This window comes from Xyrauchen texanus, chromosome 12, assembly GCF_025860055.1.
Source record: "Xyrauchen texanus isolate HMW12.3.18 chromosome 12, RBS_HiC_50CHRs, whole genome shotgun sequence".
Taxonomy (NCBI): domain Eukaryota; kingdom Metazoa; phylum Chordata; class Actinopteri; order Cypriniformes; family Catostomidae; genus Xyrauchen; species Xyrauchen texanus.
In genome coordinates, this window is record NC_068287.1 from 46,399,348 (window position 1) to 46,417,826 (window position 18,479).

Below are 18,479 nucleotides of genomic sequence, written 5' to 3' on the forward strand. Positions count from 1 at the left end.
GAGACAGACTGTGACAGATGAGCTAGCTTTAAAGAAGAGGATGTTGGCGTTCCTTTGGGTAAAGGTGATATTAAATCCATTATAAGGAGAAATATTGTTAAAGAATGGCAAGAGTTTTGGGATAATAACTGTAAGGGTAGACATTTATATAAGATTCATTAATATGGTAGATAGTAAAATTAACATTTGTGGAAGAAATAGAAAAGAAGAGGTTATATAAGTAGGTTAAGACTTGGACATTCAGGCTTGAATTCATCACTGTATATAATACATGAAATACATGTACATGAAAATGGTTTATGTGAGTATTGTGGAGGAAAAGAAACAGTTGAGCATGTAATATTTGAATGTAGTAGACATGAAGAGGAGAGAAGAGAGTTAATATTATATTGAAATAATTAGTATTTTGGATTTGTATTGTGTTGGGAGTACAATAGGGATCAAGTAGGGTACAGGTCTTTGATGCAGTACACAAATAGAACAGGTTTGAATAAAACAATTTAATATACATTAGATTAATGATGCTATTCCACACTTTTAGGATCATGAGGGGTTCTGTGTGGAGGATGGAGGAGCTGAACAAACAGCGTCATCTGAATCACGGGGTCTTGATTATAGTGGGACAAAACTATGGGATCAAAATCCCGTCAAATGTATTGCAGTCATGGATCCAAAAATAATAAGCAGGAATAAAAATAATAAGCTCTGATAAAAAAAAAAAAATGTATACGCGCAAAAAGAAATAAAAAGTGCAGATCATCCACACAGGTCTCAGATGCGGAGGCAACTGATATTCATCCTCCGTCACCCAGATTGAGTCACTGCGCCACCACGAGGATTTAGAGCGCATTGGGAATTTGGCTTTCCAAATTGTGGAGAAAAAGGGGAGCTCAGATAAAAAAATAACAAACATGAATCAAAAGTATATTACGGAGCCCCCGAAGTGACCCGTGCAAAAAAAAAAATGTAAGAGACTTTCGCGTGCGCACAAAGCGAGGCACGCACCTTCCGGGGCAGTCTAGCAGCTAATATATAATATATATAGGCCTATGTATTTATATAGTCTAGCACTATTATATATTACAAAAAAGATCGTATTATGTAGGACTATCTGCGTTCAGCTTGCGCTCCATTTGATCCATATTATTCTATTTTATTCAATACATTTTTAGGGTGATGACGCCATAAAATATGACGACAGACATTAGAAGCTTCATTCTAAAACCTCAATAGAAGTTTCGAATGTAAATATGACATGACATTTTGGTACAGTCTAGTATGAACGGTCAGAATGACCACTATGGCCATTCTAGTAGTTCTAGACTTCCGGTAGTTCTAGTGTTAAATGCAAGTACAAGTCTATTGCTTGATTAGTGTCCTTTGGAAGATCAAAGCGTGTCTCAGCAATGACAGTATTACAAATGTCATAGACAGTAATGTCTTTGTATTGAAGGCCAAGTTTAAAATATATCTCGATAAATTCATGCGCATCCATGCTCTCAGTATCTTTGAGTAAATGAATGATGGCAATGACGCAATCGGAAAAGAGCTATACACAGACCGGAAACTGTAACGCGTGCGCACGCGATAGTTTCTCGTGCGCACGCGAAAGTCTCTTAGATTTTTTTTTTTTGCACAGGTCACTTCGGGGGAAACACATTTAAAATATGCTGCAAAAAAATGCAATTAAATTAAAGCAAAGTCTGAAATTGCAAACAAAATCCTGTATATTACTGTTTTTTGTTCTCTGAATATTTTGCTCATATTTTAATTTATTTGTACGCTTACGCTGTATTTTTCCAAAACTTGTGAGCACTTTCATAAAATCAGGGGGCGTTTTGCGTCACTATTGGTCCACTAGTTCTTGATGGACAGCTCCTCCTCTAGCCAATCATCGGGAGAGGAGAGGTGACGTCATTCCCGTGCGACTACAGCTGAATATTATATTATTTGTGCTTGATAGATTCGCGGCTTGTGTCTGTTTTGAGGATTTTCTGCATCTCTAGGACACGATGTTTGTCCGAGTAGGTCATTATCATAGTCCGTTAACACATGTATCGAGTCAGATGAGTTTAGTTAACAGAGTCTTTAGTTTAGCAATTATTTAAAACTTCTTTGTTTGTAGGTTATTGGCTGAATATCTTAAAAAATATTTTATTTTTAAGGGAGTGTTTATGATAGTTGGGAGAGAATGAAAACGAATGAATGGAAGTTTAAAGGAAAAGATGAATAAATAAATCATGATTGCATTACAGTTCAGTAAGTGTCTAAATGCAAATAAACCGCGAATCACCAAAAAATAAAAGTAGTTCTGAAAGATAGATGGCGACAAACATCATGTTGTAACAGACTGAACGCGGAAACAAAGACGAGAAACACGTGTCAGTGAATCACACGATCATTAAAGGTATGAACACTTTTATACTGCGAGAATTAAACATATTTTCAGATATAATATAAATATCAGTAGATCAGTACAGGCTCTATATATGTTATACAGTAATCTGTACACTATTAATGCAATGGTTTTGCTTTTATTTATTATTCAGAGAGACTTTAAAGCTCATTAATGGGTTTAAGAATGAAATGCAATCTGAACATTTTGTTGTTGTTCATGTTCATATCTGTGATTTTGCTGCAGGTAGTTTTTCCTCACTATAGTAAATAAATCCACAGCAGCGTATTTGAAAAGCTCCAGAAAGTTGCAGTGGTTTCTCTACTGAAGGTAAAGCTTCTGCTGTCTGTCTTTAAACACAGTTGAAGTACAAATAAAGGTTGTCATGTCATATAAAGAGATGTTAATGTTGCGTGTGCACACTGTTAGAGCCCTGCGTTACATGTGTTGTGTAGTGTGGGGTGTAGGTCGTGTGCTACATCAATGCAGAGTCTCTATTCTCTCTTCTCTCTGTCCTCATGACAGCTGAGATACTGTAGACCCTGATACAGTTTTAATATACACATTTAACTGTTCCATCACTTTTCATTAGAGCTGATTATGCATTTAACGGCTAATGTAGAGATGTGCATATTGCAGAATATTTCATGCATTTATTTCTGTTTATGCAGGACGTCTGGACAGATGGATAGTTCACTGACTGGCCCGTATCTCTTCCAGAACAATCAACCAATCAGCAACACTTCTGTTTATGTCTGCTGAATGAATAAAACATGTCAGGATTTCAGTTTACTGGATTTATATTAATGTCATGGTAATATAACACACAGCACAATCATATACATATACTTTATATTCATTAAGAAATAAGAAAAGGTTTGTTAGATTTACTCTGATAAATGAATATGGAAATATATAATCAAGCTGTGTGAAATCGTGTGTTATTGGCAGGTCTTTACTCACACTGAGAGTTTACACACACTCTTCATAACCAGATGAAACTATGTGCACGTGTCTGCTGCTCTCCAAAAATATGCATTATCAAAGAATATCAAAAGGACTATTGTGTGAATTATTAATTATGTTTTATTGCTGTATGTTAATTGAGAGCAAATAAAATGTCTTAATTTAATCAGTTAAGATTAGAAATCAATATCCTTCTTTCAAGTCATTGTTTAAAATTATTAAACTAAGTAAGTGTTAAGGGTCAGTGTTTAAACATCGATTTTGTATGAACTGTAAGATTAATGACTAATGTCTTTGAAGTTCATCTTGGATTAACTGCAGAAGTTCACATAGATAAAATTGTTCTTGTTAATTGGCTGATGAAGGCTTTTGTTGGCAATTGATTGATAGTCTATGTATTCCATTTCAAGAGTGTAGTTCATCAATACACCGAGGTGATGCAGGCAGAGATCAGTGAGGTGCATCTCAGTTCAACTGAAATAGGTTGAGACAGGGATACAAATAGAATAATATTATCATTGATGCCATTCAATTTATTGCAGAGTTATAGATCATGAGAAATGTTTCTGGTTTTTAGTTTCTGCAGACATAACTATAGTAGCCTATTTGTGACTTGATGGATAAATTAGGTGTATGCCTGACTAAATAGATGAGTCTTTAGTCTAGACTTAAACTGAGGGAGTGTGTCTGCATCTCGAACAGTATTAGGGAGACTATTCCATAGATTAGGAGATCAGCCCCTCTCGTGTCACCTGTGCTTTCTTGTAATGCCGGTTCCATAATATCCTGGTCCTCCCATGAACAAATATTTTTGTGTTATGTTTAGGAGCGCCAGGACTATTAGGACTATTCATTGGGCTTTTATGCCTTGGTGAACCAGTTGAACTGGAGTGACTCATCTCAGTTAAATTTTATGGATTGGCCTGAATTTGTATGGCAGAGATGGGAGAGCTTAATCAAAATCACCCTGGAGAGTCTATACCCTTCATGTGAGCATAACAATGTTCTCTTGTCAAAGGTAGTCTCAACTTCTGTAGTCCCGGTGGATCCTCTCACACCAAAGGTGGCACCCGTTATGTTCACGCCTACCACGGTCATCAAGCCAGCGCCCATGCTTGCCACGGTCAACAAGCCAGCACCCACGCCTACTACGGAAAGCAAAGAGCCTAGTCCTGAAGCCTCATCTATCCCAAAGCAATTGCCTGAAGCCTTGTCTGTCCCAGAGCCAGTTCCTGAAGCCTTGTCTGTCCCAGAGACGGTGCCTGAAGCCTCATCCACCCCAGTGCCAGCATCCTCGGCCACAGAGGCTGTTCCCCTGCAATTAACTGTGTTCACGAACATGGAGGTCGTTATCCAGTCACTGCCAGCGCTCACGGCCATGGAGGCTGTTTCCTTGTCAGTTCCTGTGCTCACGACCATGGAGGTCATTCGCATTTCACTATCTGTGCTCTTTATGCTAAGGCTGTTTACAACCTTTTCCAGTTCCCTGAGGCTGTCAACAAGCCTGTCCGGTTCCCCGAGGCAGTCGACAAGCCTGTCCAGTTACCCAAGGCTGTTGACGATCCTGATCTGCCCTGGTCTCCTGACCATCCGCCTGATCTGCCCTGATGTTCTTGGTCTCCTAACCATCCGCCTGATCTGCCCTGATATCCTGGTCTACTGACCATCCACCTGGTCTGCCCTGGCCTGCTTGGTCTTCTGGTTCTCCTTGGTCTTCAGACTCCCCATTCACTCTGCCTTGGCTGCCTGGGCTGTCTTACCCTCCGGAGGTCTCTCTGTGTTCACCTGTGCTTTCTTGGAATGCCGGTTGCATGATGTCCTGCTCCTCCCATGAACAAATGTTTAGGTGTAATGTTTAGGAGTGCCAGAAGTTTCTCCTTAGAGGGAGGGCTATGTAACACCTGAGTGAACACTCTTTTTCCCTAGTGGCCACCAGAGGTTGCTATAGGCATTTAGTGAGTTTTAGTTTGAAGTTTTGTGTTTAACTTCTTGTATCTCTGTTCCTGGTTCCTGCCCTGATTGTTCCCAGCTGTATCTAGTTTGCCAGATTGTATATAATGTCCTTGTGTTTGCTCAGTCTTGGTCAGTTGTTTTTCCTGTTTCCCTTAATGGATGTAATGGTTTGTTCTGGAGCCGTCATTACTGAATTTTTATACTGATTCATTTACCCTTCCCCACATTCTCGCAAACTCTTTTTAACTTAACAAAGCATAGTGGGAAATGTAGTGTTACTAATTTGTTTGGGAATCTGTAGTCTTAATGCTGAACAGCATAATATCAGTGGCAAATTATACTACATTTCTGTTATCACTACTCAACACTATTCAGTATCCCTATTTATGACTATCATTATTCTAATTCATTCACACAGATGCTCCATGTGCTGAAGGTTTTTAAGATTGGATGTCAGACATCAGATACAAATTTATAAACAAAATGATGATCCAGTGCTCAGAGTCAAATGATACAGGCAAAGATTCAAAGAAGCCAAGATTGATTCAGAGTTCACAAAGACACAGAAACTCCACCCTCATACAACACTAACCAGGAAGTTCTTATTTCTCTCTTTACTGTCGTACTGACTGTTCTGTGAATATTTGGACAAAATCAAAAAAGGAATCAGTGATCAGTTCTAAACGAAGGGAAACACTTTCAAAAGGATTTTGTGAAGTTTGTTTCAGAGTCGACAGCAGATCTTTGTTGATTCTGATGTTTATTCATTATTGAAAGCAACATTTAGAAAGTGAAAGTAAAGTTCAGACGTTGGAGCTTTTATAAGCAGTGAAAATGGATTCACTCTCTGTGGAAGAACTTTCTTGTCCCGTGTGCTTTGAAATCTACAAGAATCCTGTTGTTCTGTCGTGTAGTCATAGTGTGTGTAAAGAGTGTCTTCAACAGTTCTGGAAAACCAAGAGAACTCAGGAGTGTCCCGTCTGCAGGAGATATTCAAGAAAAAAACCTCCTTGTAATCTGGCATTGAAGAACTTATGTGAGTTGTTTGTGAAGGAGAGAAATGAGGAGGAGATCTGCAGTTTACACAGAGAGAAACTCAAACTCTTCTGTCTGGATGATAAACAGCCAGTGTGTTTAGTGTGCAGAGATTCAAAAAAACATACCAATCACAAATTTCTCCCCATCTGTGAAGTTGTTCCATCTTACAAGGTACGACACACTTCTCTTGAGTCATATTAAGGAAAAACATGTATGTAATTTATCTACACATATATTTATCGGTATCAACATTCACTCTTTATGATAAAAATAAAACAAAGTCTCAACTTTATGGGATTTAAACCTCATGGCATTCAGCCCCCTACAGGTCCTTCATCAGACATCTGTACCATTGAAAGTTGTAGTGTCTGTGATTTCTCTCACTCCAATAGAATATGGAGTGGTGGTGGTGTAGTGGTCTAAGCACATAACTGGTAATCTGGTAATCAGAAGGATGCTGGTTCAAGCCCCACAGCCACCACCATTGTGTCCTTGAGCAAGGCACTTAACTCCAGGTTGCTCCAGGGGGATTGTCCCTGTAATAAGGACTCTGTAAGTCACTTTGGAAAAAGCATCTGCCAAATGCTTGAATGTAAATGTAAATATGAATGTTTTCTGATATCTTCTAGAGGTGGAGATGGCAGCTCAAGGGTCTGTTTTAATGGAAAAAGCATAATGGTCTACTTCGATCATTTGCACCTCTTCATCTAATTATGATATTATTAAAATATTTTGTTAAACACTGTGTTCAAAATGGCATAAATGATGCCTTCTCAGGACACTTTGAAGGGAGAACAATTATGCCAAACTGTGAGGTCATTCAAAATATAATTTGAAATAAAATTACTTAGTCACAAATGTTATTTTTGAGCCCCACATTCAGTCCTCTGACGCTCTCGCAGGTAAAGTCTTAAAAGGGAAAAGGGAATAGGCCATAGGGATGATCACTTCTAAATGCAACGCACCCTTTAGTAACTGTTGAAGGAATATTCCCAGTTTAATAGATCAATCAAGAGCATTTGTGCCTTAATGTTGATAACCACCAAAAAAAAAATTACTCCTCCCTCCTTTTCTTAAAAAAAAGGCACAAATCTGTTACAGTGAGACACTTACAATGGAAGTTAATGGGGTATCATTATTTAAGCTGTAAAGTTGTTTAAAGTGTTACATCATCATGGCAACGAGCTTGTAAATTGAATATAACTTTACACAGATGCGGTTATTAAGTGATTTTATCACATTAAAATCATATTAACACACATTGTTTATGTCTTGTGTCTCTACTTTTGAAACAGTATTTTAACGTTTACAGATTAAACCCCATTGACTTGCATTGTAAGTGTCTCACTGGAACACAGATTTGTGCTTTTTTTTTTAAAGAAAATGAGGAACGAGTCGAATTAAATGTTTGTGGTAATCAACATTATGACACAAATGCTGTCCATTGAGCTTCACTTGGATCCACCTTTTTCCTGTCGTGGAAGTGTTGTGTGATTTATAATGAAAGTTTGATCATCTGAGTGTACAGATGACATGAAGCGATGGCTCAAGGTTATTTACATTGATATCATGAACTTATTTAGAGTTGTTTTGACAACCACCAACAAGTCATTAATCCATGGACATTATTATCTCTCAGATTCTGGACTTTCACAGATTTTCACTTTGTTAAATTTCAGGAGGAACTCAATACAGCACTGAAGTCTTTACAAGAGAAACTCAAACACACAGAAAACATGAAAGAAGAGTTTGATAAATCAGTTGGACACATCAAGGTGAGGATACAGAATCAACAATCAAACACATTTGCTGATAAATGATGTGATGTGTGTGAACGCAGAGCTGATTGAAGTGAATTTGATGTGATTTCAGACTCAAGCTGAGCACACAGAGCGTCAGATTAAAGAGCAGTTTAAGAAGCTTCATGAGTTTCTCCGACATGAAGAAGAAGCTACAATCACTGAACTGAGAGAGGAAGAGGAGCAGAAGAGTCAGATGATGAAGAAGAAGCTTGAGGAGATGAACACACACATCTCAGCTCTTTCACACACAATCAAAGACATGGAGGAAATGATGAAAGCCAATGACGATGTCTCATTTCTAAAGGTGACAGTCAAACTCTCATCATTGATTTCTGCTCTTATTGATCATTTGAGGAGCTCATCAAGTGTTTTTTTGTCTTTTGCAGAACTTTAATGTGACAATGGAAAGGTAAGTGTCTCCTCTCTATGGTTGTCAATCAAATCACTTTATTGTCACACTACTGTGTACACAAGTGCAACAGTAGGTGAAAGTCTTGTGTGCAGTTCCGAATAACATAGCAATAACCAATTACAATAACAACATATTTACACAACAACATTTACATAACAAATGTACTCTGTAAAGTGATTAATGGAAAGGAGGCGGCGAGAACCGGCTTGTCGATATAAATAATAGTTTAATATAAAACTTAAACAAAAGACAAACACACACACACATGACGGACATGTCCGTAAACGATCTCTCTCTCCCGCACGATCCACTGCAGTCGACCTTTATCCCTCTCGAAGGCTTGATTAGCCTGATAAGGGACCGGGTGTGTACGATCACGACCCGGCCCCACCCTTCGCCCTGCCACATTCCTCCCTCGTTCTCTCAGGCTGGGGAGCCCCCAGCATGACGTACACCCCCCCCCCCTTTCCCTGGGGGAGGGTGTGCTTTAAGCCTAGTCTGCCGGCAGGTCATCCCCGTCTATCTGGACGAGGGAGGGGACAAGGTGAGGGAAACAGAAATAATTAAATAGGGGGGGTACTTCCTGTAACAGTGTAGTACCCCCCCAAAAAAACACTGTAAAATTTAAAAGAGAGGGAAAAGGCCAACGCAGAGCGGCAGAGAGAGAGAGATGAAAAAAAAAACTCTTACTCGCCAGTTCTCCGATATGCCGCAGCTTGTTCCTCGGCCACTCCTCCACCCTCTATCGGATGACAGCCACGCCTCTCCGGGCAGATCAGAGGCAGACCTCCAGCCCCTGGCGGACGGAACGCCCTGCCGCATTCTCTGGGAACAGAAGGGGTCTCCTCCGCCCCTGGCAGCGGCCCTGACTGCTCCAGGTGGTCGGTTAGGAGCCCCCTCGCGGTCGACGGCCATCGTCCTCTTTCAGGCGGCTGAGCTCCTCGTCCCCTGGCAGATGGCCGCGGCTTCTCCGTTTGGGTGGACGGTAGTGGCGACAACTCTACTACAGCGTATCCCTCCTCCTTCCTGGGCTTCGGCACCAGTGTAACGTGATCAATGGAAAGGAGGAGGCGAGAACCGGCTTGTCGATATAAATAATAGTTTAATATAAAACTTAAACAAAAGACAAACACACACACACATGACGGACAGGTCCGTAAACAATCTCTCTCTCCCGCAAATTCCTCTGCAGTCTACCTTTATCCCTCTCGGGAGGCTTGATTAGCCTAATACGGGACCGGGTGTGTACGATCACGACCCCGCCCAACCCTGCCACATACACGCACAACACAATATACAATGTACAGTAAACAATACACTCAATATAGAATACACATACAATAAAAATAAAAAATAAGGGCAAGGGTATATAAAATATATATACAGTAATTGAATTGGGGAGAATATATTTGACAGTCCAGTGTGTTACAAGATGATAATTGTGCAGTGCTGATTGTTGATCGTGAGAGATCAAGTGTTCAAAAGTCTGATTGCTTGGGGGAAGAAGCTGTCATGTAGTCGGCTGGTGCGGGTCCTGATGATGCGATACCGCCTGCCTGGTGGTAGCAGTGAGAGCAGCCCATGACTCGGGTGGTTGGAGTCTCTGATGATCCTCCAAGGTTTTTTTTTTTTTGTGACGTCAAAGTCACTGCAGTACTGACTCCTGAATGTTCTTCCAGAGTCCAGATCTCACAGCCGGATCCACAGATGACTTCTGGAGCTTTCATTCATGTGCCACATTACTTGGGCAACCTGACATTCAGAGTCTGGAAGAAGATGCGAGACATTGTCCACAAGAGTGAGTCCACAAAACATCTCTGCTCGCACACTGAGAGTGTGACATTTGAATATTTACACAAAAAAACAAAAGTGTGTACTCCATTATAAACATGACAATAATATACACTATACACACTTTTAATGTTTGTGTTGTGATTCACTGTTAAACACTGATAATAAAACATGAGTGTGTAACTAATAACAACACTGACAATATCTGATAGTGTTTCATCAATATGACAAGTGTTCATAATTCATAATAATCTGTATATGATTCACTCTTGATGATTATATGAACATCTGTTGATTGTTTTCTCTCATCAGCTCCTGTGATTCTGGATCCAAACACTGCAAATCCAAATATGATCCTGTCTGATGATCTGACCAGTGTGAGATTCAATTATATCAGTCAAATATTACCTGATAATCCAGAGAGATTTGACTATTATCTGTGTGTTCTGGGTTCAGAGGGGTTTAATTCAGGAACACACTGCTGGGATGTGGAGGTTAAAGACAATAAACGCTGGACTCTTGGAGTAACTACAGCATCAAACCCGAGGAAGGGAAATGTTTTCTTTAACACTGATGTCTGGAGTGTGGATTATTATGAGGAGGATGATAAAGATGATGAAGATGATGAGGCTGATAAAGCTGATGAGGATGATGAGGATGATAAAGATGATGATGAAGATGATGATGAAGATGATGATGAATATGAAGATGTGGAGGATGGTGTGTTTACTGTCGCACAGAAACTTGAGCGTGTGAGAGTTCATCTGGATTATGACGGAGGAAAAGTGTCATTCTCTGATCCTGTAACTAACACACATCTACACACATTCACACACACATTTACACACACACTCTTGCCATTCTTCTGGAGTAATGATGATGTCACTCCTCTGAGGATTTTACCAGTTAAATTCACAGTAATATCTGATCCTGCTCACTGAACATCTCACAAGTATTTAGTCATTGATGCAATCTTAGAACATTTAGATTTCCAAAGGTTAAATATGTCAATAATAACTCAACATAGTCTACAAAAACTCAACAGATAAGATTGAATGATCTCATCAGACATATGAGTGAGTTTTCTTAACATGATTTTTGTCATTTGTAAGTTCATAGAAATCAATTAAATGTGATCATATGTTTGATATTTGCTCCACACTTCATCTTTACCAGTTTACTCTCATCTTATCTACCAGTAACTCACTGAACCTTTAATCTAACCAGCTCAGTCTCATAAAGGGGCAATTGAAGATCCAGAATACAGTGTACAATTACAGGATTTTACAATCATTTTCACACATTTGTCCACCCGATCTCTTCATTCAGTTGTCTTTTGTAACTTGTATGTTGTCAAAGCAGTTCATCTCTCTCCCAAAATGCTCCACAATCACCAAAAGATTTCCTACATGTCTTAAAATAAGTGCACTCAACTTAAGTGTCTGTTATATCTTCTCAGTGAAGTGTTAAAACTCTGTGATAAAAGAATAAATGAAAGTATATTTACATGAAATGAGCATTAAACAATAACAACATTGACAGTAATCAGATGAAAATATCTGCCAGTGTTTCAGCAACAATCCAAGAGTTTATTTATAATAATTCACTCATGATAATTATATTAATATCAGATCTTGTTCTTTCAGTTTCTGTGATTCTGGATCATTATTTAGATTATTTCTGATGTGCTATGAATGTATGATAAAGATTATATGTCCATTCTGAATAAAACACTCAGAGTAACAGGGATACTCCAGGATGTAGCATTAAGCTTTGTATCAGTAGAAAACCAGTAGTATTTTCGAATTACCCTGCTTCCCCCTCATATCCCCATGATATGAGAGAAAATTTCATTTTAGTCTGGAAAAAATCCTCCGATGGCCTTAAAAATCGTCATTTTAGCGTCATCGGAGGATTTTTGGGACAGAGACTTTAAACTACAGCCAGTATTAGTAGCTAGTTCCGCATGTTTTCACCACGCCCATATGAGTAGGGATCTTACTCATAGAATGTAAAGATAGTGTCAGCCTTTTTTAAGCTAAGCTAACAGGCTCTTGCTCTGTAAAACTTTGTATAATAGTCTAATCACGATGGCGGAAGAAAGTTTTGAAGTAATGACAGATGGGGATTTCGAAGATCTTTTGTGTGAATCGAATGCTCGCGGCTACCTATATGAGCCGCAATACAGCGACGAACAGTTGCGGGAGATGGAGGAACAAGAGGCGGCGGAGCAGCTGCTGCAGCAGGGGAGCAAGACCTGCTTGGCGGTCAGGAGGAAGAGCCCGGCCAGACTCGAGCTGGGGCGAACTGGTGGTGTCAGTGCTCTCGCTGTGCGTCTATGCAAACAGATAGAGAGTCCTATTGCTGTCGCGAATTTCAGCGATGCCATTTTCTTCTGCATGAGATCGCTGAATCCGCTGATGAAACTGCACCGCTAGCATGTGTAACTGAGCACCCAAGTTTTGTACCACACATGGACAGGGGGGTCCTGGAAACTTATTTCAGGATCCCAAAGATAAATTGAAACGCCAGCCAAAGCCTGCAGGGACAAATGGACGGCTTAGTGTAAAGTGAGTATTTGTTTTGTATTTCTTTTTGTTACTAAGACGTAATGTACAGAGTTTGGACACCCGGCATAATCGTGGTTTGGGAGTGGCCTCGTAAGTGCGACAAAGCAAGTGCATTCTGGGAGTTGTTGTCTTTCAGCCACATGAGTAAAAAATAATTTTTTTGCTTTTTCTCAGTCTAGAATGCTTCAAATTCAAAAATAATTTCACATTTCTACTACATAAATGACCACTATTAAATACACATTCATCTTCCCACAGCTGGAGTATCCCTTTAATCATTTAATTGTGTTATGTCTTGATGAACCTCTAGATGGCGCTATGAGCCAATATAAAGTGAAAATAAATAATTAAATCCTCAAAAGAGGCTCGAATGAGACTATTGAAGGGTTTTGTGGCAGTGCTCTTCCATTGGAACAAATACATCTTTCCTACAACAGCCAAGTGTATGGGAGAAGAGAGAGACCTAAGGTAAGACCTGAGGTAATGGCCGTTGAACCCATTCCCATGGATGTAGCAAGTGATCATGATTACTCTACAGTTCCTGAGCCCTGATCATCAGACTTAAGTAGTTATAAAATACAAGAAATCTCCAATGAAGTGGAGGACCTGAGGAATCAGCTACAGGAGCAACGTGTTCAGCAAGAGTTTGGATTGCAGCGGTTTGTCAGCTCTGATGATGATATCTGATTCTACACCAGGTAAGCCAGCATTTAGAATAGCTAATGCCATTTCTGTTAAAAACAAGCTACGGTGCATTATGTTGAGTATGCTTGTTATAACCTTACACGTTAAGTGCAATTTGTACATGTGGGTGCAAAATATTATTGAGGCATGTCAGTAGCCAAACCCCCTCTTCTCAGTAGATTCTTCCAAGGTGCAAGACATCTGATACTTTCTAGTAGGGCTGGACTGGTAATCTGGCATACCGGGTTTTTTCAAGGTGGGCCGACACACTTTGGTGCCGATCAGGGATGTACTGGCCATAAGGTGAACCAAGCAGGTGGATCGGCCGCAAAATGGGCCGAATGGTCCGTGATAAGCTAAAATGTGCCACCACGTTATGCAAAACGTGGTGGCACAAATATGCAGAAAAGGACAGCGAAACCCCCCCAAACTTTTGGTCCAGTTGCTATGTAACATCCCGGGACGATTTCTCTTCCCAGTCCAGCCCTGCTTTCTAGCCACACCAATGTCTCGGTCTGGGACTTGGTGCTGGTATTAAATGTGCTTACATGGTCCCCATTTGAGCCACTAGAGGTGGTAATTTTACACATAATCTCACTGAAGACTTTGCTGCTAATGGCTTTGGCATCAGTCAAACAAAGTGGGCACTTTCAAGCCCTTTTGTTCAAAAACTCCAGAGTTTGGACCAGGTCATGCACCCAAAGTGCTGGCAACCCCCTTTAGAGCTAAGGTTCTACCTTAAAAGCATTCTCCCCTCCTTACTTTGAGTCGAATGAGGCTAAGAGACTACACCCTGTGAGGGCATTAAGCATGTACATTCACCAAATGAGTCCATTCAGGGTGTCAGAACAACTTTTGTTTGCTTCGGAGGGCGCACAAAGGGTTTGGCCATCTTCAAGCAAATAATGTGCTGCTGGATTGTGGATGCTATTGCGCTCGCATATGACCAGCTAGGCACACAATGCCCCAGAGGCATAAAAGCTCATTCAACCAGCAGTATGACCTTCTCCTGGGCATGGGTGGAAGACGTGTCTCTAGAAGCCATATTTCTGGCTGCAGGTCAGGCTTCCCCTAACACCTTTACCAGGTTTTACAACCTGCATGTATCCACTCTCTCTTCCCAGGTCTTTACAGGGGAAGAAGGTTGATCACTGACCAGATGGTTTGTATTGTGTTAGAAGCTCTGGTTTCTCCACTCCCAGAGGTGAGAATAAGAACATATGTACAATGTTAATCACTGCTCTGTCGGCTTGTGTCATTGTGAAAGAATCCATGATTCACTACCCTGACGGGGGCACAAGGAGGGAATACAAAAAAGACCAAAAAAAATTCATAATATATTTAATTCATATAAGGTGATGATGACTTTTGAGAATACCTCAGGAAAACACATGCATCCAATAGGGTATATTTACATTTACATTTATGCATTTGGCAGACGCTTTTATCCAAAGCAACTTATAGAGCCCTTATTACAGGGACAATCGCCCTGGAGCAACCTGGAGTTAAGTGCCTTGCTCAAGGACACAATGGGGTTCGAACCAGCAACCTTCTGATTACCAGATTACCAGTTATGTGCTTAGACCACTACACCACTACCACTCCTTATATAGAGGAAAGGAGTGGAAGTAGGATGCATGTAGAGATATCTGGTAATGAAGTGGCAGATGAGCAGCTAAAAATGCTTTAAAAAGGAAAGAAGAGGATGTTGGCGTTCCTTTGGGTAAAGGTGATATTAAATCCATTATAAGGAGAAATATTGTTAAAGAATGGCAAGAGGTTTGGGATAATAACTGTAAGGGTAGACATTTATATAAGATTCATTAAAATGGTAGATAGTAAAATTAACATTTGTGGAAGAAATAGCAAAGAAGAGGTTATATAAGTAGGTTAAGACTTGGACATTCAGGCTTGAATTCATCACTGTATATAATACATGAAATATTGTGGAGGAAAAGAAACAGTTGAGCATGTAATATTTGAATGTAGTAGACATGAAGAGGAGAGAGTTAATATTATATTTAAATAATTAGTATTTTGGATTTGTATTGGGTTGGGAGTACATTAGGGATCAAGTAGGGTTCAGGTCTTTGATGCAGTACACAAATAGAACAGGTTTGAATAAAACAATTTAATATACATTAGATTAATGATGCTATTCCACACTTTTAGGATAATGAGGGGTTCTGTGTGGAGGATGGAGGAGCTGAACAAACAGCGTCATCTGAATCACGGGGTCTTGATTAAACTAGAGTGGGACAAAGCCATGGGATCAAAATCCCGTCAAATGTATTGCAGTCATGGATCCAAAAATAATAAGCAGGAATAAAAATAATAAGCTCTGATAAAAAAATTAATAAGCGCAAAAATAAATAAAAAGTGCAGATCATCCACACAGGTCTCAGATGCGGAGGCAACTGATATTTGTCCTCCGTCACCCAGATTAAGTCACTGCGCCACCACGAGGATTTAGAGCGCATTGGGAATTTGGCATTCCAAATTGGGGAGAAAAAGGGAGCGCAGATTAAAAAATAACAAACATGAATCAAAAGTATATAAACACATTTAAAATGTGCTGCAAAAAAATGCAATTAAATTAAAGCAAAGTCATCAGAATTGCAAACAAAATCATGTTTCTTTGGGTATATTACTGTTTTTTGTACTCTGAATATTTTGCTCATATTTTAATTTATTTGTACGCTTACGCTGTATTTTTCTTTGCTTTAGTTTCCATGTTCTGCTCTTGGTTTTCCAAAACTTGTGAGTAATTTCATGTAAATCAGGGGGCGTTTTGCGTCCCTATTGGTCCACTAGTTCTTGATCGACAGCTCCTCCTCTAGCCAATCATCGGGAGAGGAGAGGTGACGTCACTCCACTGCGACTGCAGCTGAATATTATATTATTTGTGCTTGATAGATTCGCGGCTTGTGTCTGTTTTGAGGATTTTCTGCATCTCTAGGACACGATATTTGTCCGAGTTGGTCATTATCATCGTCCGTTAACACATGTATCGAGTCAGATGAGTTTAGTTAACAGAGTCTTTAGTTTAGCAATTATTTAAAACTTCTTTGTTTGTAGGTTATTGGCTGAATATATAAAACTAACAAGGCTGTGTTGTTGTGGATGTTTGATGCATGTTTATTTTTAAGGGAGTGTTTATGATAGTTGGGAGAGAATGAAAACGAAAAAATGGAAGTTTAAAGGAAAAGATGAATAAATAAATCATGATTGCATTACAGTTCAGTAAGTGTCTAAATGCAAATAAACCGCGAATCACCAAAAAATAAAAGTAGTTCTGAAAGATAGATGGTGACAAACATCATGTTGTAACAGACTGAACGCGGAAACAAAGACGTGAAACACGTGTCAGTGAATCACACGATCATTAAAGGTATGAACACTTTTATACTGCGAGAATTAAACATATTTTCAGATATAATATAAATATCAGTAGATCAGTACAGGATCTATATATGTTATACAGTAATCTGTGCACTATTAATGCAATGGTTTTGCTTTTATTTATTATTCAGAGAGACTTTAAAGCTCATTAATGGGTTTAAGAATGAAATGCAATCTGAACATTTTGTTGTTGTTCATGTTCATATCTGTGATTTTGCTGCAGGTAGTTTTTCCTCACTATAGTAAATAAATCCACAGCAGCGTATTTGAAAAGCTCCAGAAAGTTGCAGTGGTTTCTCTACTGAAGGTAAAGCTTCTGCTGTCTGTCTTTAAACACAGTTGAAGTACAAATAAAGGTTGTCATGTCATATAAAGAGATGTTAATGTTGCGTGTGCACACTGTTAGAGCCCTGCGTTACATGTGTTGTGTAGTGTGGGGTGTAGGTCGTGTGCTACATCAATGCAGAGTCTCTATTCTCTCTTCTCTCTGTCCTCATGACAGCTGAGATGCTGTAGACCCTGATACAGTTTTAATATACACATTTAACTGTTCCATCACTTTTCATTAGAGCTGATTATGCATTTAACGGCTAATGTAGAGATGTGCATATTGCAGAATATTTCATGCATTTATTTCTGTTTATGCAGGACGTCTGGACAGATGGATAGTTCACTGACTGGCCCGTATCTCTTCCAGAACAATCAACCAATCAGCAACACTTCTGTTTATGTCTGCTGAATGAATAAAACATGTCAGGATTTCAGTTTACTGGATTTATATTAATGTCATGGTAATATAACACACAGCACAATCATATACATATACTTTATATTCATTAAGAAATAAGAAAAGGTTTGTTAGATTTACTCTGATAAATGAATATGAAATATATAATCAAGCTGTGTGAAATCGTGTGTTATTGGCAGGTCTTTACTCACACTGAGAGTTTACACACACTCTTCATAACCAGATGAAACTATGTGCACGTGTCTGCTGCTCTCCAAAAATATGCATTATCAAAGAATATCAAAAGGACTATTGTGTGAATTATTAATTATGTTTTATTGCTGTATGTTAATTGAGAGCAAATAAAATGTCTTAATTTAATCAGTTAAGATTAGAAATCAATATCCTTCTTTCAAGTCATTGTTTAAAATTATTAAACTAAGTAAGTGTTAAGGGTCAGTGTTTAAACATCGATTTTGTATGAACTGTAAGATTAATGACTAATGTCTTTGAAGTTCATCTTGGATTAACTGCAGAAGTTCACATAGATAAAATTGTTCTTGTTAATTGGCTGATGAAGGCTTTTGTTGGCAATTGATTGATAGTCTATGTATTCCATTTCAAGAGTGTAGTTCATCAATACACCGAGGTGATGCAGGCAGAGATCAGTGAGGTGCATCTCAGTTCAACTGAAATAGGTTGAGACAGGGATACAAATAGAATAATATTATCATTGATG

The 18,479-nt window shown here is 39.2% G+C and overlaps 1 protein-coding gene and 2 long non-coding RNA genes across 5 annotated transcripts; all 3 read left to right on the plus strand.

Moving 5' to 3' along the window:
* Positions 1 to 1,970: 1,970 nt before the first annotated feature.
* Positions 1,971 to 3,519, plus strand: LOC127652473 (uncharacterized). Of its 2 annotated transcripts, XR_007971719.1 has the most exons (4): positions 1,971 to 2,407; positions 2,642 to 2,725; positions 3,067 to 3,209; positions 3,347 to 3,519. It is a non-coding gene; the product is annotated as an uncharacterized LOC127652473 (long non-coding RNA). The 2 variants fall into 2 exon arrangements; XR_007971718.1 differs by lacking the exon at positions 3,347 to 3,519 and having other exon boundaries at positions 3,067 to 3,301.
* Positions 3,520 to 5,918: 2,399 nt separating this feature from the next.
* LOC127652428 (nuclear factor 7, brain-like) lies at positions 5,919 to 11,856 on the plus strand. Of its 2 annotated transcripts, XM_052138585.1 has the most exons (7): positions 5,919 to 6,523; positions 8,032 to 8,127; positions 8,225 to 8,458; positions 8,541 to 8,563; positions 10,246 to 10,364; positions 10,670 to 10,734; positions 10,814 to 11,010. In XM_052138585.1, the coding sequence occupies exons 1-7, from the start codon at positions 6,149 to 6,151 to the stop codon at positions 10,883 to 10,885; spliced, it is 984 nt and encodes a 327-aa protein (XP_051994545.1). In that variant the 5' UTR covers positions 5,919 to 6,148; the 3' UTR covers positions 10,886 to 11,010. The 2 variants fall into 2 exon arrangements, with proteins under 2 accessions (XP_051994545.1, XP_051994544.1); XM_052138584.1 differs by having other exon boundaries at positions 10,670 to 11,856.
* Positions 11,857 to 16,514: 4,658 nt separating this feature from the next.
* Positions 16,515 to 18,113, plus strand: LOC127652470 (uncharacterized). Its single transcript, XR_007971714.1, has 3 exons — positions 16,515 to 17,002; positions 17,237 to 17,320; positions 17,662 to 18,113. It is a non-coding gene; the product is annotated as an uncharacterized LOC127652470 (long non-coding RNA).
* The last annotated feature ends 366 nt before the right edge of the window (positions 18,114 to 18,479 follow it).

What these genes read in the sequence shown, in the direction of transcription:
- LOC127652428 (XM_052138584.1), top strand. Translation starts at nt 6,149, where the DNA reads ATGGATTCACTCTCTGTGGAAGAACTTTCTTGTCCCGTGTGCTTTGAA. An exon ending in AATCAGTTGGACACATCAAG is followed by an intron (nt 8,128 to 8,224) that starts GTGAGGATACAG and finishes ATGTGATTTCAG; the next exon opens with ACTCAAGCTGAGCACACAGA. An exon ending in ACGATGTCTCATTTCTAAAG is followed by an intron (nt 8,459 to 8,540) that starts GTGACAGTCAAA and finishes TGTCTTTTGCAG; the next exon opens with AACTTTAATGTGACAATGGA.